The sequence below is a fragment of the Furipterus horrens genome, unplaced genomic scaffold, assembly GCF_987537825.1.
Source record: "Furipterus horrens unplaced genomic scaffold, mFurHor1.1.pri manual_scaffold_2, whole genome shotgun sequence".
In the NCBI taxonomy this organism is placed as follows: Eukaryota; Metazoa; Chordata; class Mammalia; order Chiroptera; family Furipteridae; genus Furipterus; species Furipterus horrens.
This window is the reverse complement of record NW_028327172.1, coordinates 143,367,853-143,389,364: the sequence shown is the minus strand read 5'-3', so window position 1 is coordinate 143,389,364 and position 21,512 is coordinate 143,367,853. Positions and strand designations below refer to the sequence as shown.

Below are 21,512 nucleotides of genomic sequence, written 5' to 3'. Positions count from 1 at the left end.
GCTTTGTTTTGTTTTGTTTATATGTTAGCTCAGAATCTCCTTAAACGCTTGTTTATTTGTGAATAAAATGATTTTGGGTTTCTCGTTATATTAACATTGGAGTCACTGCTTGGAACAATAGCAAATTATTAGCCTTTATAGTCTCGAGTAAAATTTGAAGACTAAGTGTGATAAGTAGAACAAAGGGATAAGAGCGACAATGTCCATGAGATGTACGACTATGAATCTAACTTGGTATTTAATTTCAGAAAGCACAGCTGGAAAATGTCACTGAGGAAACCGATGCTTCCCAGTTCCCCACCCCAAAGAAAGGCAGCTACAATGAGTAATATTTTCATTTTTGTCCTCACATTTATGACTTTAACAGCTTGGATAATTTCCTGAGGGATTCCCCTCCCTATCACTTAACATTTCCTCTATCTTCGAGCAGTTAGTATTCCAAAATGGGAATTCCATCAGCAGCTGTATTTCCTTATGCAACATGTGAAAATATTTTATGGACTCTTATCCTCAAAACTGACTTCACAACCTCATGGAAATGATCCTTTCTGGACTCTAAATATCTTATTCTTCACTGCATTTTTTTTTTTTTTTACCCTGACAAGCTTTAAAGCAATCTAAAGCAGTAAACGTGTTGCAAAAAGGAATTTAAAGTGAAGTAAAGAGTACAGACCATGTTGAAAGCCAAGGGACGAGGTGAGAAAAGAGACCGTGCTGGACCAGACAGGTTGTGGTTAAACCAGAAAAGGACGTGAGTGATTTATATCTGAATTCAAAAATAGAACTGAATTTAGCAATTGAGAATATAAATTTTAGGTTTATTTATTGGTCCCAGACATTGTGCCTTTGTTACATAGTCTGCTAAATTAGCCATGCTGGTAATCCCATGCATATTCAGTGGGATGGAATGCATGACAGGTGCCAATGACTCTGAAATCCACAGGGCCCCCATAAGAATTTCTAAAATGCCACAGGATGCTTTATTTTAGAGCTGGGTAAGTGAGAGGAGACTTCCATTCTATACTTCCAGAGCTCCCATGATTATCTTTCTCAGATACCACAAACATCTCACTTAGCTTCATAGACTGATGGTTAACTCAATATTCTACTCTCAATGAGTGATACTTGATTTTATCTTTTCAGTTGGTTTAATGATAATTGATGAGATGTCAGATGGATGGAATCAGATGGATACTGACCAGCTCTACACTACTCAGAGTGTGACTGAGCAAGTTAATCATGTTTTCTGAGTCTCAATCTTAGCAACTGAAAAATAAAACTGTAAGAAAGATTGAATTTTAAAGAATGTATTAAAGCATTTACCACAGTGTCTGGTACAGATAAGTGCTAGCTGCTACTCCTAATTTTTATGTTATTGCAACTACTGCTTCTATTACTACTCAAACTATGTTAAAGGTCCTCACTTCCTTTCTAAAAATTGTGAACCTTAGGCACACAGAGCTACAGAACTGGATTCATAATCCTCAGTTCATTGCTAACTCTCATTAGTTTATAAATAGATTCACTTTGTTCTATCTTAAAGTATTGTTATTCTTAAAATATATATTATAATTTTTCACACATTCTTCAATATATCATCTCAGTGAATTTTATCACTTCATAAGTGTGTTATTTTGATACCTTTTAGAAGAGCCACAAATGAGTTAAGAAGAAAAAAAGTAATAGTGCAGAAAATGAAAACAGAAGCATATATTCATTTACATTTATAAATTGCATGAAATGCTCAACATTGAAGCATTGCCATACTTTGAGGATTGTAAAATATGCTGTATTTTGCTTTTAAATTAAAATAGATATCTCTTTACTCCAGTTTTTAGTAATTTTAACTCACCCATTTAGTTGGTTTATTTTCTCCATGAACAAGATAAAAGTTAGTAAAACAAGAGGATAGGAGATTCAGTAGAAATAGTTTCCCACCCTCTGCTCTCCAACAATGTGAGGAAATATATTCCTAGAAGTGAAAATACAAGAATTATGGAGGAAGCTAATGTTCATTTCCCCCCACTCAATCATGTTGTATTCCTGACTTTCAGTAAGGTGAGCACAAGTTTCTCAGTGAGCCAGGCTTTGACCACAGAGGCGGGCTGTGGGCCGAAGGGCACTGCATCCGTGCCAGCCACTTGCTCTTTGGTTCTCCAGCAGTGTCAGTGATTGCCTGTCTTTATGTAGTTCAGTTTTTTAAAGTATTGGTATGCGCACCTTTCCTTTTGTATCACATTTTACATTTTTGAAAGAACACACTACACAGTGACAGTAATTTGGATACTGAATTGATGAGGGCACAAATTTAGGCAGGGAGAATGTCAGGCTGCTGTGGTGACTTAGGCAAGATGTGATGTGGTCCCACACCAAAACACCAAGAGGAGGATCTGCAGGGCAGGTGGTGGGAAGGCAGCCGAGAGATACATCAGAGGGGAATTGACAGAACACAAGATCCATTGGATTGAGGGGAATAAGGGAGAGATCTAAAATGGCTTAGCAACTGTATACACGCTTCTGGCATTTCCTGAGGCAAGGAACGGAAGTAAAGGAGGAATTAGGGGAAAGGAGGTTACTTCCATTTGTGATGTTCACTTTCAAGGTTTATGGGGCCATACAAGCATGAGGTCTGGAATGCCATTGGATATATGAGCCTGGAGCTTGGAGAGAGGTCTGTTACAGTTGTCGATATTGGTTAACTAACACATATCTTGCAGATCTTAAAGCAGAAGCATAGCCATGTGACTCGATACATTCCTGTCAGGCAGCAAAAGGTTCAGTTAAGCAGCATTAATATTCATCTGGCTTAAATACTGCAGTACTGTTATATGAATAGTATATTGTCATGTCTGTGTATGTGATCATTTACATGTCTGGTTGGCTAAACACTTAAACAGTTTAAATATATAACTTATTTAAAATTTTTACATGCTCCTGATATTACATTTTTAAAATACAGAAAAGAAATTAATGCTATCCATAATACTGCAATACAGAGACACACTATTAAAAGTTTGGCTTATTTCCTACCCACACAAATACATGCAAACCTGCACATACATGTTTATGCACACATAAACAGAGATGAGGTGAAACTGCACATCATTTTGTATCTTGCCTTTTTACTTAACATTATTTAATACACTTCTTCTTAAAAATATTATCTTTGGCTATATGATCAACTATATAAAATTGGAATTCAGATAGCTATTAGCTTATTATTTTCTACTTAGATAACATCTGGACTTTTTCTTATAAAAATTCTATGAAGAGCATATTTATATATGAATCTTAGTCTACATTTCCAATTTATTTCCTTTATATAAATTCTCTTTTTTAATTGAAAACTCTATTATGAAATATTTTAAGTATATAGAAAAGTACAGCCCATGTAATACATATAAAATATGTATAATGAACAAAAATATTTCACTGTCTGGACTTGCTAAATATTAATATTTTGTCATATTTGCTTCAAGTTATTTTTTTCCCAAAGAAATAAATTTATAAAAAGACAGTGAAGTCCCATGTGGAGCCCACACTGATACGTTCCCTGCTTCCATCCCAGAGGAAACCACTTAAAAGAATTGGGGCTTATGATTCTCATGACTATTTTTTATTAAAATACAGTTGACATACAATAATATATTATTTTCAGGTATAAAATATAGTTATTTTACATTTTATGCCGCAATAGACGTTTAGTACCCATCTGTCACTATACAAAGTTATTACATTGACCATATTCCCTGGGCTGTGCATTATATCTCAATGACATTTATTTTATAATGGAAGGTTGTAACTCTTATTTCCCCTTATCTTTTTTCACCCATTCCTCTGCTCTCCTTCCCTCTGGCAACCATCATCTTTTTCTCTGTATCTATGACTCTATTTCTGTTTTTGTTTTTTTTTTTTCAGATTCCACATGTAAGTGAAAATATAGTACTTGTCTTTCTCTCTGACTTATTTCACTTAGCATAATAATTCTTTAGGTCTATCCATGTTGTCACAAATGATAAGATTTCATTATTTTTTATTTCTGAATAATATTCCATTATATATATTATTGGTTAATAATATTCATATTCATATATATCACTTCTTTATCCATCTATTGATGGATACCTAATTTGTTTCTATATCTTGTCTATTGCAAATAATGCTGCATTGAACATTGGAGTGCATATACATTTTCAAATTAGTGTTTTTGTTTTCTTTGGCTAAATCTCCAGAAGTGGAATTGCTGGGTCATATGGTAATTCTATGTTTAATTTTTTGAGGAACCTCCATACTGTTTTTCATAGTGGCTACAATATTTTACACTCTTATGAATAGTGCATGTGGGTTTTTTCCTCCATATTCTTGCCCATGCTTGTTACTTGTTGACTTTGTGAAAGGAGACATTCTGACAGGTATGAAGTGTCTCATTATGAGTTTGATTTGCATTTCTCTGATGATGAGTGATATTGAGCATCTTTACATATGTCTAATGGCCATCTGTATGTCCTCTTTGTAATGATGATTTATGTTATTTTGACTACTATTTAAGGTATCCAAAATGTTCAAAAAAAAAAAAAAAAAAGCAGTCATACGAGATTGGAAAGTATATTTTGAATTGGTTAAGAAAATGTAATTTAGAGTTTAATCCATCTTTAAATGTTGAATAAAAATAAGTTTTAATGTTTTATTTATTGGATATATAGATTTAAAATTTGAACATTAAGTAAAAAAAAGGAAAAGTAAAACAAAAAGAAATAATTGCTGCTTCAGAACCACATTTATTTAAAATTTATTATTGTAAAATATTTAGCCCCCCTTGTGAGAGAGTTAAAAATTCTCTTAATGTTTGATTCATGTACTTGTATAAACTCAACTGAGAATACTTCCCAATCATACTCATGTGCCAAAGAGAACACTGATTGTAATCATCACTAGATACTTAAAGTTATTGGTGTGTCCCTTCCCTGAACTTCACATTTTTCCCAAGACTTCCTTAATTATATGTAAGTCACAATTTATTTTGAATGAAACAACCATATTTTAATTTCATATTTTAATTCCACCCTGGTAGTTGGCCAGTGTATGCATCTATTCTACTTACTTGATATCTTTCATTGAACACAATGAGAGTTTCAATTCTGTACTCTGGAATCTAGCTGTCTGGTTCAATATGACCTGCTCCCTCTCAGGAATTGTGTGACTTGGCCACATTACTTAGGCTATTTGTACATCAATTTTCCTCTTGTTAAAAATAGAGGAATTCTTGGGAGGAAAAAAATGGGCTAAGGTATGTGAAAGACTGAATCCAGTTTCTGGCACATAATAAGCACTTAATGAGTAGTTGCTATTATTATAATCACCCAAAGGAGAAGAATTCATTTGCCACTGATTCGCACATAGGAGCATTCAAAATTTCACACTGACACACAGAGTTCCAAGAAAATGAGCAAGCTTCACAAACCAGTACAGAAATTTTGGGTGCATGTAATGTAAACTCTATTCCATTGGTAAGTATGGGATGTCATTTAGTCCCAGCATCGTACTGAGCAGACAATATATTTTTTGAGGTAATTTTCTAAATCAAACTCACATCCCTGTATCATTTAAGTGAATTCTATCATTTCTCTTGCTTCTTGAGCACAACCCTATGAAGGACAAAAAGTGCTGTCAAATGTTGGCTTTCTGAAAATGACTCGTTGCTCACCATTATATTTAATTGATTTGCTCCTGTATTCACTTTTTCATCAAACATTTTCAAAACATATTGTGGGTATGACCTGTGATGTGACTGCACTGGAATTGGAAGAGGAAGGAGGGCTGTGACAGTGATGGTATTAAAGTCATCTGAGCTCTAACAGTGGTTCTGGCAGAGACACTCCTGCTGAAATCCCTAGCACGTCCTTAGAAATGGCCAAAGACTAGGACATTCCCATGGAACTGTGTGATACAGCAACAAAACAAAGCACCCGATCAAGCAAATGTGTTGTTTCCCAGTAGCTCACCAATGTGCAGATAGTCCATGGTTGTAAGTATAAAGTTCTGGACAATTATTTTCCCTGCCGTCTTTCTTTGTAGGCATACGATGGTTTAAGCTCCGCCAGTGCCCGCCTTGCCCGTGTGTGTGGAAGACAGCAGCTAACTAACTCCATCACTTCTTCAAAAAACAGCCTCTTTGTGAGATTTCAGTCTGGCCCTTCTAGACAGAACAGGGGCTTCCGAGCTCATTTCCAGCAAAGTAGGTACCAGTGGGGATCTTGGAGGCACAGGCCATCTATGCTTAAGTGCCTCTCCTGGTGCTACAATAAAGTGAAACCGATCCTTAGAAATTGGTCCCAGCTTTCTACTTACTACGTAAAAACTTAAATATTAGAACCAAGAAACTCTGATTTGCAATTGTTCCAATTGTTGATCCTTTCAATATTCCTATTGTCTAAGTTGGTGCTAACTTCCTTTGGATGTCTGTACCTCTCAAACAGTTTTTGGAATAATACTTAAAAGTAGCTTTAATACTAGAGATACGATTTTTTTTTTAAGTGTCTATCCAAATTCACTTATCCATAGATAAGTTACCTAGCATTTATCCAAGGTTATAGGACAGAAGGAAACATACCTCTGTAAGTTACAAGACTTGCTTATAATGTATTGCAGAGTCAGATTCTAACCCTTGAGGCAGCGGTTGCCCGCATTTCTGAATCCCGCCATTGTTTACCTGTCAAGGTTGTTTTCCATTGTTCTTGTTCTTTAATCACCACTTTCCAGTTCTTCTTACTAGATTTCATACCCATTGTCTTTTATCTGGTAATTCCTAGAAATGAACCCTTTATCCCCTGTCAAAGATGGAACCCAGAATAGGAAGGGTTGTTGGCTGGCTTCAATAAGCTTCTGATTTTTATTCAGATGATCCTTGCCATTTCAAATAAGTTTAGGCTGCTTAATTGTTTGTCTGTTTCCATACCCTTGCTTGCATTCTATTGGAAAAGAGCCCTGGCTAGGGATAGTTCTGGATTGAGGTATCCCAGAGATACACTGTACACTTTGGAGTGAGACAGAGTGCATAAGTTAATCAATCTCTGTTCTTTTATAGAGAAGGAGGTTTGTGAACACATCTTTTTTCCATTAATTAAACACTTATGTTTTGCTTCAGAGTTTAAAAAAAAAAAAGTCCCCAATAGGCCTACTCAATCTCACCCATGCTTCCCCCATCTTCCTTCAAAGTCCACTCACAAAAACCTCATTCTGATCATGCCCTTGGAAGTGATGATATCTGTCCTGGCACCGCACTGCCTAGGGAATGGAGCCCAAGCTCCTCCAGATGTTACTCGAGAGCCCAAGACCTGCTCTGATCTTTTATTCAATGTAACTTCCAATACTCTCCAAGTGCCACATGCTTCAGCCAAGTCTGTGCAGTTGCAGTCCTGTCTGCTGTTTTTGCTCAGACCACTCTTCCCCGCACTGTGTTCCTCACCCACAATTCCTCCCGTAGCCACTGTCTCCTCCCTGAGACTCCTCTTACACACTGACTGGTAGCAGACTCTCTCCTCCTGTATTCCCACTTCTCTGATAATCCACAGCTATCCTGGTAAAGTCTTATTCAATTGCATATTGATTTCGTAGAAAAACCTCTCCCTAAACAGGTTATTTCTATACATATAACTAATGAGTAGTCAGAGTAAGTGAATCAATGCCAGAGTTTTGTTTCAGTTATTTGGTCAATTCATAGCCATTTAATCTTGTGTACTATGTCACTACCCACTTCCTGTAATTGAAGAATATTGTTGTAAATGTACAGTGCATTCCCATTTTCTCACGGTTTATGTGCAGCTTCCTTGGCAGATTACTTCCTTGGCCTGAATTTTGGAAATAAGAAAAAATCAATTATGTTTTCATTCATCAAATAATTGTTGTGCATAGTCAGTGGGCATCAAAAGTATATAACCTTTGTGTGTTTGTTTGTTCCCCAGTCTGTGGAGGCTACATCCTCACCAACTCATTTGACACAATATCCTCTCCATTGTTCCCTGCTAAGTATCCAGACAATCAGAACTGCAGCTGGATAATTCAAGCTCAACCTCCATGTAAGTAACAAAAATAAAGAAGAAAAGGAATCCAGGACGGAGGGTGCCTGTGGGAAAGTCCATCTATGACTAATTTCTTATCAAGAACAAGCGTTTCCTAATTGGATAGTGGAGTTATTTTACCTTTTATTCTTAATTTAAATTTTGTTTTAAGTTCCAAGGCCTAACAAAGGAAAAATAAAAACCTATAACCTTGCTATATTAACAGGCATGTGAGATTGAAGTTAAGAATAATTGATAAATAGTTTTTGACACATGTGCATAAAAACAGTTGCTAAGTGAATAAAGTAGTAGGAACTATAGACTGGAAAATTAATATCTCATAGTTTGGGAAGCAATGCCATAAGTGTATGGATCTTTAATCGAAGTGGAAGTTAATTATAAAACTTGGTCTCTCCTGCAGTGCGTGTATTAAAAAAAAAAAAAAAGAAATCTCAGCACAGGCCCGGAGGAAGCACTTAATGAGTACTTACATTATTTTGCTTTTGAAATCCTAGAGTCTCATTTTCTGACCTGGTAATAATCTGATGGTAAGGATTACTGTTCACCTTTTATAGACAAAGAAACTGAGGAGACCCTTAAGGACTCAAGCAAAGTGACTGCAAAGAGGGTGATCCTAGGGTCATTATGAACTTTGTTTCAGATGAGCGCTGCCCTTCATTCAGGTTTTCGGGAAAAATTTATGATTTCAGACACAATGTGAGAAAGGCATTAAGCTCTCGACTCCAATCTATAAGTAATGGCCTGTGTGATAATAGGGAAGTCACTTAAGCTAATGAGGCCCCATTAGGTAATCTAAAAAATGACTAGTTTTGGCTTAAATATTCTCTAATGCTAGTCCTAGGGATGTTAAGAGTTAAATGGATATCTTTACTGATGTGCATATGGTTCGGAGGTTGGTAATGTAGTCCTCAGCAGATTGCAGCCTAGAGCACAGAGCCCCAAAGCAAGTTGCTAGCCCTCCAGAAACAGCCTTAGGCAAAGAGTCCCCCTCCATCCCAACCTTGAACCAGCTGTTCTGCACCTAAGGATAATTTATAATGAGTTGTAAAGCATTTAGCTGAAAGATCTCACTGGTTCAAAGCCAGCAACAAGGGCAGATTCTATTCCAAAGATTAGGGGCCCTGGAAGAACAACAAAAGGAAAACATACTTGCTGCTGGGCAATTCACAGCTTGCTATTTTTTTTTAATTTTGTTTTTTTGTTGTTGTTGTTGTATTCTTTCCACTACCATTTATCTCCCTTTTACCCCCTTCTTCCACCTCCATAATCACCACGCTATTGTCAAAGGTTTCTTTTTAAATGACTGAACCTCCTTGAGGGCCTGGACTTAAAAGTAAAACTGGCAATGCTAGGTAGGATATGTGTGGCAGTGATAAAAGAGTGTCTTATTTACAAGCATACATAAAGAACCATGATTTAAGAAACTATTCTATTGAGAAAAATACTTAGGGGAAGAACATAGCTATGGCTGATATAAAAATGTGTGAAGATTCTGTATTCCAACAAGCTATTCCCCATAGTCCATGAAGTATATACCTACCCAAGAGTCCTCTTCTCGACTAGCGTTTCAGATGCTATAGGCATTTTCAAACGCATGGATTCCATTGCTCTTCGAAGGAAACCTTGCAGCAGAGCCGTTCTCACTTTAATCCCTTCAGCCCCTGTGTGTGTCTGCCCGATTCATGGCCTCCCTGCTGGAGAACCCACCTACGAAATCATCAGAGGTAAAATTTCTCCCCCTGTATGTTTCATTTGCCAGTACTTTACTAAACGGACTTCTCTTTTTCCTTACAGTCAATCATATTACCCTCTCCTTTACCCACTTTGAACTTGAAAGCAGCACAACGTGTGCACAGGACTTCTTAGAAATTTTGGATGGCAATTACGATGACGCGCCCCTCCGAGGTACTGTGGCTGGTGCTCTCGTTTCCATCTGTGGCCTTGTCTGGGTTTTATTTATATTCTTGCATATGTGTGTGCTGTCATTCAAGGTTAGAATGTTTCCAATAAACATGAAGAGCAGTATAAGCCAAGTAAAGATGATTAGTGGTTATGAAACCAAGATTCAGTGTGGGGTTTGAAAAACTCAGCTTATTCATATGCAACAATGTGACTAGTTTATGTACGTTTTTAAATTTAAAAAGTTTTAATTTAGTATATGTGCTGCCAAAGCGAGCACTAAAAAGTTTTAATTTATATAGCAGTGAAATGCAGTCTACCCCAGCATTAAATACTATTCTGTGAGAAATTTCTTATTAATATTTTATTGAAATGAGTATATTTTTTCTGGTTTTGTTCTTCAGTGGAAGCAAAAAAAAAAATCATAAGTAAATAATATGGAATTTGATTTGTAAGGTATCCCAGTAAAAGTAAACATTGCTGCTATCTAGTTTCTGAAATGCCCTCAAGTAAAATAATCTCAGGTTATTTCTATTTTCTCCATGAGTGACTCCTATTTGAACTTCTCATGCTGTACTGGAAGATGGGCTGGGCTCCCTCAGAGAAGGGCCTTTGTTTGGCTCATTGTTTATCCCCAGGGTCCAGAAGTGTGCCTGAGGCAATAGTGGGCAATCAATGAATACACTCTGCTCAGTGCACACTTCTGATTGTATTGCTTATCTATAAGCATTTGACCAATAACGAGGGTATAGTATTCAACAAACCCATAGAAAACTCACATTGTACTGAGCACTGCTCTAAGAACTTAACAAATTGTAACTCAATCCTCATACACTTACGATATAGTTTTCATTATTTATCAATATTCTCTTTTCTCAAGTGGGAAAACTGAGGCACAGAGCATTTAAATGAGGAAACCAAGACACAGAGAACTTAAATAATTTGCCCAGGTCACATAGCTAGTAGATAGATGGCAGAGCTAGGTGTTCAAGCCAAGTATTCTGGTTCTAGCACCCACACTTTTCTCAGCTACAATATTTTGCTTTTTAAATATTACTACATTTATTTGTGCAGGTTCTTACTGTGCGAGAGATTTTAGGATTAGTTACATTTGGAACCAGGCTATCTACATTGTTCTTACCTTTCTCTAAAGTCCTTTATCATGTTTATGAACCAACTCTCCTGTGCTTATATTTTTATATAATTTTTAATTCTCAAAATAGTCTTAAACATTGACCCTGATTTAAATGGTTCCTCCTCATAGTGATTTCTTCTCTTTTCTTTGGTTTCTTGTGATTTTAGTAAACCCACATTTACTGGAAATAATGGCCCATGCATGTTATTGTTCATTCCCTTGTCATTGTTTTCATTATTTAGGCCGCTATTGTGGCCGCTCCATGCCCCACCCCATCACCTCCTTCAGCAACGCTCTGACACTGAGGTTCATCTCTGATTCGAGTATGACCTCTGATGGTTTCCATGCTACCTATGCCGCATCGTCGTCAGGTAAGTCATGTTAACAAATGGTGCTCCTGAATTAAGCGAAATGTGGTTGAATTTCTAGGTTTGTTATTCAGGACTCTTTTTACCTTTAGAGTTGGAAGCTAGTTTCCTGAGATCACCTCTGTGCCTAATCTTACATTCCTCCAAATTAGATTAACATACTTACAAATTCTAGTAGTAGTGAACTCTGTACTGCAGCTTGTGTACCCATTCATCCGCTGATAGATGCTTAGGGCGTTTCCAAACCTTGGCTATTGTGACTAATGCTGCTCATAGTGAACTCAGGAAGTGAGGAGAATTGACTGGAATGATTCCAGATGGCTTGCTTGTCAGTGTGTTGGTGTTCTCCTCCATGATTTGTTGGTTAAGGCAACCTCTAATTGACAATGTCCAATGGCATCCCTTATGAATGGGGAACTGTTGTTCTCCCGTCTCCCTGACCACACAGCTGAACTCAGGCACGGTTTGTGTGTTGTCACTGATGGCTTGATGGATGGTGGCACATGGGAATGAGAGGAAAGAGGAGCCACACAGTACTGGGTCTTTCAGTCTGTGTGTTTTTCAGCTGCCCACTTCTTTGTTATTAACATTTAAAAGCCTTAGAACACCTAGGAGATCTGTATGTATTTGTCTCCTGAGAGGAAAAGGTTGGAATACTGCCTTCTGCTCTAGGCCAGGGTTGAAATCATCTTGGTTAGAAATACTGAGTCCTTGTAGGATTAAAACAAGTCTTCTATTACATAAAGTTATAGTGTACAGGGAGAATAGTCTTTTAGAAAAAAAATTGCAGAGATTTCTTCTGATCTATCATACCCTGTTGCTTTTAGTTTTCACAATCTTTTCCTTATTTTATATGGCATGCACTTCTTTTTAATGTAAAAAAAAATGCTATTAACATCTCCTTTTAGCATTCTTTCTCCTTTATCTTGTGGTGTCTTCTTGTATTTGATCTGTTCAGGCACTCACTTTTTTCTCTTTTCTTCTAGCTTGTGGTGGAGACTTTCACATGACTGAAGGCAACTTCAACAGCCCTGGCTACCCAGAAGTTTATCCCTCTAATGTGGAATGTGTTTGGAACATCGTCAGTTCCCCTGGCAACCGGCTCCAGCTGTCTTTTATGTAAATCCTTTTTTATGGTGCATTGTTTCAGTGAATCTGCAGGAAGGAAGCACTGTTACTAATAGGATGGACAACTAATAGCATGTGTCCAAGCAACTGTTAATACATTCGGAACTTTAGGAAGTCTGTTTCCAAATTTCCTCTAGTTTAGTCATAGTTTGGGTTATAAATAGTATTAAAACTCTCTTGATAATTGTTCTAGAGTCCTGCCTAATATTACCAGAAGTACATGTCTGAGCATTAATTTGTGGAGTGTTCATTTTCAGAGAACAGTAATTTTATGTCTTATTTTTAATTACAAACATTTAGATTCTTAAGCCTTCTTACCCATATACCTTGCTTCCCCTTCCCCCAACCCTGATCTACCTTTCCTTCTGTTCCTATGAAGAATAATTTAGTAATTTTTTTGGAACTTTTGGAACTTAGTTGTTTATTTGTAAAATCACTCTCATGGTCCTCAATGAACTATGACTGTACCAATATGGACTATGGATATGGAATTAACCAGAGGATCCCACCTGATCTGAGTGGTCTTAAATTAAATTAAACAACAATAAATGAATTGTCTATAAGTAGATAGTAAAAAACATTGAATGAGGGAAGAGGTGATGGGATTGAGAAGTACAAATAGTAGTTACAGAATAGCCATGGGGAGGTAAAGTACTATAGGAGATGGAGTTACCAAAGAACTTATACACATGACCCATGGACATGAGCAATGGTGTGGGGATTGCCTGAGGGAATGGGGGTTCTGGGTGGAGGGGGGCAAAGGGGAAAAATCAGGACAACTATAATAGCATAATCAATAAAATATAATTAGAAAAGAAAGAAAAGCATGTGTTAAATGAAATGGAACATTTTAGTCATCAATACAGAGGTGCCTGTGACATGCCACACGGGTAATGAATGCTTAATGAATGTTGAATAATAACACTTTGGTATTTAAATTCACATTTTAAATTAAAAGTATTTATTATACTATATTACATATTATTGGGGTTTGGTTGAGATAGCTAGTTCTGTTTTTGAAGAAATTATAATAAGCTAGTGTTGAGGGGAGAGAATTGTTTAGAAGACACTTGGCCTGTTTATTCAAAATAGTCTTGCTCCTTCTCCTAGACATGCTATCCTGTGCATCAAGAATGACTTTTAAAAATTGATTTAAAATTGGACCATGTTCAGACATCTCAAGTTGCTTGCTTTCAGTCCATCAATTAGACAATGCCTCTTCAGTGTACAAGTGGCATTGTGTTAAAACAAAGGTCTCTGAGTGCCTGAAAGTCACTGACAGTTTAAGTTGCCACACAAGAAAGAGAGGTTTTTGTTTGCTTTGTCTTTACTAAAAGCACGAAGTTCTGTATGAGAAGAAATATACATAATTTTTATCTGATATATATGTATTCCTGTACTCAATATTTGTTAAGCCCCTACTACATGCTTGGCATATAATGGGCAGATATTACTCCTGTGCTAGATGCTTTATATATAGTAATGAATAAAACATGATCATTATCCTAATGATGAAGTCCAAAGTTCTTCACATGGCTTATTAGGTCTCATAATTGCCCAATAAAAGAGCTTATTTTTTATCTTTTTCTTCTCGATCTCTACCACATTTACATTGTTGACCAATTTAATACTTGGTAGTTGCCAGGAACTGCACCAGGCATTGTAATGTTTAAGACCAATAAGATTCTATTTCTTGATAAGTTACTAATAAATTAATGTCAAGAAGCTATTTATTTAAAACATAAGAAAATTCATTTAATCTATAGCAGATAATCATATACATAAAGGGCCACTGTTAAGATTTTAAATGTCAGATTTAAAATGTATAGCACAAGGCTGATGCATACCAGATGTTCAATGGCTGTTAAACTCTCTCACTTTGCCATTTCTAAAGTATCTTGTGTGGTAAGTCACAGTCAAATCCAATTGGACTACACTGGACTCTCCTGGAAGATGGGAGCTAAACACAAAAAAAGCAAGTTTCATTCATTTTACTCTTTAAGGGACTAAAATCCTAATATTTGTAGAGACAAATCGTAATGACTCAGCTTTTTCCATTCTTATACATAAGAAGTTAATTTTATTGTTTCTTGTTACTTGCTTGAGTTTTTTTTTTTTTTTAAATAAATTTTGTAGAATGCAAGATGTCCCTCTCTATGTAGATGATAATGAGAAAGTCTTTATGGCAAGGCCTGCAAGTTATTTCTGCCCTGCTCTAAACTATATCCAGATGAGTGCTTGGAAACATTCCTCTGGGGTGTGAGAGAAGCATATGGAATACTTCGAGTTCTGAAACATGGGGTTTGGATCGCGGACACTGTGGTGAAATTGAGTAGGGAGAAAAACTGAAGAAATTTTATGCTTGAATCTGCAACAAAAAGGACCAGGGAGAAATAAAAATTAAAAAGAAGTTTTTTTGTCAAGGAATTAACAAAATACATATTTTATGCTTGCAGAGTGCTTTTAGAAAGTGATTGATCTTGGTTCAGAAATCAAAATGAGATAATGAGAAACAGTGATTGTACTATTTTTGTTCCACATCATATTTTTACTAACAGACCTTAGCCAAAGTGTTTGGAAAAGCAGATTTGCTTCTAAAATGTACTGAGCTAAGTTTAATTTGGTTCTAGTGAATATCATGTTACCATCACTTCTAATAAAAATGTCTTTTCTGCATTTAGCACTGGATCATACCCGTCTGGTACCAAAACAGAAAAAACTTGCATTTAGTAATCTGCTGGACCTGTGGACCAAACTTTAATGTGCATACTGACCACTTGAGATCTTGCTAAAATCCATAGTCTGATTCAGTTGGTTGGCAGTCCCTGATTCTTCCTTTCACACATGCTCTCTTGTGGTGCTGAGGCTGCGGGATCACGAACCACACATTGAGTAGAAAGGTTCAGAAGCAGAGTCATGTAAATCATCTGCTCAGGAAAATGATCTCCCTCTCTTCTTTTTTTTCCTGAGAAGCAAAAGAAAACAATTTGAGCATATTTTCCAATGATGATACTATTATGGCTAACAAAACTGCACACACACTTCTCAGACCACTCCTGTGTCTGTTGTTTTCTCCTCCTTTCACTGTACAGTATTCCCTCACTTATTGCGGGTATTACGTTCCAGACCCCCCTGCAAAGTAGGAACCTTATATTTATTCTACACTCTTAAACCTACATAACTTTAACAACATACGTATACAGTACCACAAAACCCCGTGATATAGCAAAAAATCTGCAATAAATAATTAAATATAATATTTTTTTAAATCCTGCGATACAGTGAGACTGCGATAAGTGAACCAGATATAGTGTAGAGAGAGACCACTGTACTCAGAAAATGAGTCTTGCTTAAGTTTCTGCTCTCATCTCTTATCTCTCTCTACTTATTAGTCCCAATCTTTGATTTCTAAACCCCCAGTCTAGCCATGCTTTCAACTATTACCATATACATATAGGTGATTTCCAAGCACAACCCCAGGGTCTCTTCTGAAGTCCTAACCTGCATATTAGCTCCAATAGATAGCTCCACTTGGGTGATATATCATTTTTTTAGATTCCCTATAGCAAAGAAACAAATATATTTTTCTGTTGCTGGTAGTCATTACTATTACATGTTACTGCAAGATAATATTCTCAAACAGAGCTCTGATTATCTAATTTTACCACTCAGACTTCCTCAATATTTTTTAATGTGGTGAAAAGACACAATGTACACATCAACATTTTACCCATTTTTATGTGTATAATTCAGTGGCATTACACTTATCCGCAATTTGCTGCCACTACTACTGTGGTTCACTTCCAGTACCTGTTCATCATACTAAACAGAGACTTTGTACTCATTAAGTAACAATTCCCCTTTTCTTCTGCTCCCAACCCCTAGTAACCTCCATTCTACTTCCTGTCTTTATGAACTCCCAAATTCCGAATTTCTCATATAAGTAGAATCACACAATATGTGCACCTCTGTGCTCATGTTACTTAGCATAATGTTTTCAAGGCTCATCTATGTTGCAGCATATATCAGAATTTCATTCTTTTTTAAGGCTGAATAATATTCTAGAGTATGTACATATATAAATGTGATATTATAGATATAGTTGCATGTGTATTTTTATATATGTTTTGTTTATTTATCAAAGAAGTTATATATATAGTTTTGTTTATACCTATATTATATATAATTATATAGAGTTGTTTATATAAGATAGATATAGTTAAATAGCTTTATATATTTTTTAAATATATCCTTTGGGTATAATTATATATCCTTTGGGTGTATACCTAGAAATGGAATTATTGCATCTCATGATAATTCTATATTTAAGTTTTTTAGGAACCGCTAAATTGTCTTTCACAGTGGCTGCACCATTTTATATTTTCACCAACAGTGCAGAACAGTAATGATTTCTCCACGTCTTTATCAATACTTGTTATAGTCCACTTTTTAAAATATAATAGCCATCCTAATGAATATGAAGTGATATTTCACTGTGATTTTGATTTCCATTTTTCTAATAACTAATAATGATGAGTACCTTTTCATATTTTTATTGGCCACTCATGTATCTTCTTTGGAGAAAGCTCTATCCAGTCCTTAGCCATTTTTAAATTGAGTTATTTGTCTTTGTATTTTTGAGTTGCAAGAGTTCTACTACATTCAGGATACTAGCATGATCATTTTTTTTTTATTTTCCTGGGATAAAAATCTAGGAGTGAAATTTTGGGGGCATTAATTGTGTGTTTTTATAAGAAACTGCCAAGTAATTATTCAAATTGGTGGTATTAATGTATTATACATTCCTACTAGAAATATATGCAACTTCCAGTTGCTCTGCATGTTCAGCAACATTTGATCTTGTCAATCTTTTTTTTAATTTAGCCATTCTGATGGGTGTGAAATGGTATTGTGATATTTAATTTACATTGCTCTGATGACTAGTGATGTACTTTTTACATTCTCATTATCCATTCACTCATATCTGTTTCAAAGTGTATGTTCAAGTCCTTTGTCCATATTTAATTTGACTAATTTTTCATTATTTGTAGGAATTCCTTTTATATTCCAGATCTGAGTCTTTTCTTAGATTTGTTTTCTACTGGTCTCTCCTTCCCTCTTCTCCAAACTCTGTGACTTGCCTATTCATTTTTTAATTCATGTATTTAATTAAGATATATTTTTAATTTTTATTAAGTCAAATTTATTAATTTTTCAATCATGTATGTAGTGCCTTTTGCATTCTGAGAAAATATTATCCCAAAGTTATACAGATAGTCTATGTTTTCTTCTAAGAGCTTTATGGTTTTAGGTTTTATAAGTTTATACATATGAGAAATATTAAATTAGTTTCTGTGTATGAAGAGAGGCAGGGATTGAGGTTCTTTTTCTCCTCCATAAAGATATCCAGTTATTCCAGCACCAGTTGTTAAAACAACTTCTTTCCCCATTGAATTCTCTTGACACTATGGATTGGGTTGTACTGGCTCAATATTTGTGGATTTTTCTCTGGACTTTCTCTTCTATGTCATTCACTTGTCTACCCCTTACACCAATATCACACTATCCCGATTCTATTCAAAATTTAAAAGCATGAAAGCCAAGTTTTAAAAGCATTGATTTAGTACCTACATGTTTCAGACTTTTTATATATGTTACTAAAGACCATTACATGAGATAGATATTATTTCCTACCCTTCATTCCCTCATGCCATCATAATTGCAGAATAAAAGACAAATTGAATAGGACATGCTTGAACACTAGCCTGTGTAATTACAGATTCTATATTTTTTCTACCTTTTTAGGAATTGAGTGTGCCTTTCATTGACATTAAAGGTCTGCCAAAATTAGCCCATCATTCTGCTCCCAGCTATGTCTTTTTATTTTATTTTATTTTTTGAGTAAACTACTCAAAGTTCTAACCAAACTAGACCTCTCATGATTTCTAAATATGCCCACCCTTTCTTGCATATATGCTACTGCTGGCATGCATTCTCTGCTCACCATTTCTGTGCCTACACTCAACCAATATTTACCTTTCCATATTTAAAAAAAATCTCTTCATCAAGCTATTATTGAGCCCAACAATCAAATGTGGTGCCTCTGTATCAAAGTTATTACACCTCTTTATAGTTCTGATGGCACTTAGAGTATCCCCCCTTATATATATTTTCTGTATTCTTGACCAAGTTTTCCCCTAAAGAAAAAATTCCTAGAAAACAGTGTTTCAATTATCTTTGTATCTCTTGATCAGATATTTTCACAAATTGGAATGAAAGACATTTTTTGTTAGCAAAAACTGTGATAAAACTTAGATACATTTTTAAAAAGTGAGCAGGTTAGCTCAGCATGTGGTTCAGGATAATCCCCAAGTTTATTCTGTCAACTTACTCTCCCTAAATTTTATTTCTTCTTTTCAAATCAGAACTTTCCAGTTAGAAGATTCTCAGGATTGTAGCAGAGATTTTGTAGAGATTCGGGAAGATGACGCCAATGGTCACTTGGTGGGGCGATACTGTGGCAGCACCCTCCCCCTCAATTACTCATCCGTGGTTGCGCATGTGCTGTGGGTTAGGTTTGTCTCCGATGGCTCAGGCAGTGGCATAGGCTTCCAGGCCACATTTGCCAAGGGTAAGTTGGTTCTATTTAGTGATGGCTTCCAGAATGAATGTTGCAGACAAGAAAAGATAACACTATTTTCAAATTACATATGGGGTGAGACTGCTCAAGGGTTCTAATATTTTTCTTAAGCCTTAGTTCTACCTCATTGTTAAATTAAACTCTTTTCATGATAGCATTTAGTCTTTAAGGTATTATAGTTCAGATTTGGTGCATTTATATCAAGTGTATTTCATTTGATCCTATAAACTCTATATTCTTCAAATTAGAAACATTTAGTATTACTTTGGGATTGACTTTAAATGCTCAGCTATTGTAACAACAGGATATTCTTTTAATAGCATAAAATATTAAACATTTTTATTTTCTAACTCAACTTATCCATAATTAGCTATTACATATATGGTTCTCAGGTGTCTGTTTCTCTTGTCTTTACAAACATATTTTATTCTCTCGTAAGACAAAGCAAAATAGGTAAACCAAAATTAGAAAATTAGATAATGGGACTGGTCACCCCCACCTTCCCATGTCCCCAAGTCTCCTGGGGGTTGGGAATCTTTTTTTCAAGTGGGAATTTATTTTTTGTTTTCACACCATGCAACTTTCTATAAGGAGATGGAATACCATTCACAAAATCACCCTCCTCCAGGAACCAATAGATAGCACAGAAACCCAAAAGGAAGTTGTATTTCTTTCAGTGTTCAGAAAAGACATCACAGCTGATTAAAAGTTCTTCTTTTTCAATACCCCTTGCCTTTTGTTTCTGTCATTTGATTAAAGTGTTATTCTAAGTAGGTCTGATTTACTCCTCTGTTTTTCTTCCCAGTGTTTGGCAATGATAATATTGTGGGAACTCATGGGAAAGTTGCCTCTCCCTTATGGCCTACAAATTACCCCCACAACTCTGATTACCAGTGGATAGTGAATGTGAATGCCTCTCAAGTTGTCCATGGCAGAATCTTGGAGATGGACATTGAATCAACGTATAACTGCTATTATGACAAATTAAGGGTGAGTTTCCAAGTGCAACTGATGCTTATAACTTTAGTGAATTGCTATTGGCAAAAATAAATCCAAGTTAATGTCTATTCAAGCATTTGCAAATTGTATGGGATGGTCTGTTTGTCTTAAATCAGGATTACCCCCTCTGGATTACTTGTACAGAGGTAATTTTGGTATTACATTTATTTGTATTTTTTAAATCATTATTGTAATTTGCCTCTTGAGCTTTGTCTGAGCAATATGTATAGCTTAATTATTTATTTTATCTTATACCTTATTTCCTGTTTATTCTTATACTAGGATATTAAAATTTAAAGAATCACTTAAAAATAAGTAAATAATTAAAAATATAAAAATTGTGGTGATCGCTGCCATCCACATCCAGACATTGATTATCATATCAATTTCAAAACACTATCAGATTCCCCCCCAGCTTTATTGAGGTATATTTGACAAACGGATACTGTATATATTGAAGATGTACAATTTGATGTTTTGATATATGTGAAATATATGAGTTTGAATACTTTACTACCATATCCTTGAAGGTCATGATTTCTCATTAATCTTAGGTTCACAGTGGCTCACATAGAACTCAGTACCTGGTAGATGCTCAGTATATGAGAAAATAATTATTACATAATTTGAAAAACTGAGCTTATATTGTAGCTTCAGTAGAGAAATTTATGATAACAATTACAATGGATTTGTTCCAAACTATTTAGAAGAAGATGGAGAGAGAATAGCCAATGTGGTTGGATAGCATTCATCCACGTGCGAAATTTTTTAAAAATGTGCTCTGTGCTGTGTGTTTGGGAACTATCATAAAATACATTTCTAAATAAGTAATTTAATACTTTAAGCCAAATGTAAAAGATTTATTGAGTGCTTTGAAGGTGTGCTGAGGCTCGCGGTCAGGCAAGGTACGTCACGTGCAGAGGCTGCGCGCAACGAGGAGGCAGTCCAGAAAAGATCGAGGCGGAAGCAGCGTCAACAGCAGCAACAACGGCCATCTGCCTTCACCTGTAACAAGTGCGGCAGGGATTGTCACTCCCGAGTCGGACTGCACAGCCATTCTCGGCGGTGCAGATAGACTCTCAAGAAGCTACGCCATCGTCCCTCGAGACGGACGGCTGCCGACGACGACTTCGGTGGAGATAGGAGCTTCTTTACGATGCCTGTCCACTCTCTCTCATTAAACCTTTCCTCTTGTTACTGTTTTCCTTTCTTCCTAATTCCCTTTGAGGCCCCAAAGCACAGTCAATAAGTGTTATTTTTGTATG

The 21,512-nt window shown here is 35.8% G+C and overlaps 1 protein-coding gene across 1 annotated transcript in view; it reads left to right on the top strand.

The window, feature by feature from the left end:
* The window catches only part of CUBN (cubilin), a 271,217-nt gene that overhangs the window by 139,368 nt on the left and 110,337 nt on the right, over nucleotides 1-21,512 (top strand). The window contains exons 32-38 of the mRNA XM_090268020.1: nucleotides 6,076-6,235; nucleotides 7,962-8,075; nucleotides 9,873-9,983; nucleotides 11,355-11,483; nucleotides 12,467-12,599; nucleotides 19,034-19,239; nucleotides 20,054-20,238. Coding sequence (XP_090124146.1) covers nucleotides 6,076-6,235; nucleotides 7,962-8,075; nucleotides 9,873-9,983; nucleotides 11,355-11,483; nucleotides 12,467-12,599; nucleotides 19,034-19,239; nucleotides 20,054-20,238 — 1,038 coding nt within the window. The remainder of the gene's footprint in view (nucleotides 1-6,075; nucleotides 6,236-7,961; nucleotides 8,076-9,872; nucleotides 9,984-11,354; nucleotides 11,484-12,466; nucleotides 12,600-19,033; nucleotides 19,240-20,053; nucleotides 20,239-21,512) is intronic.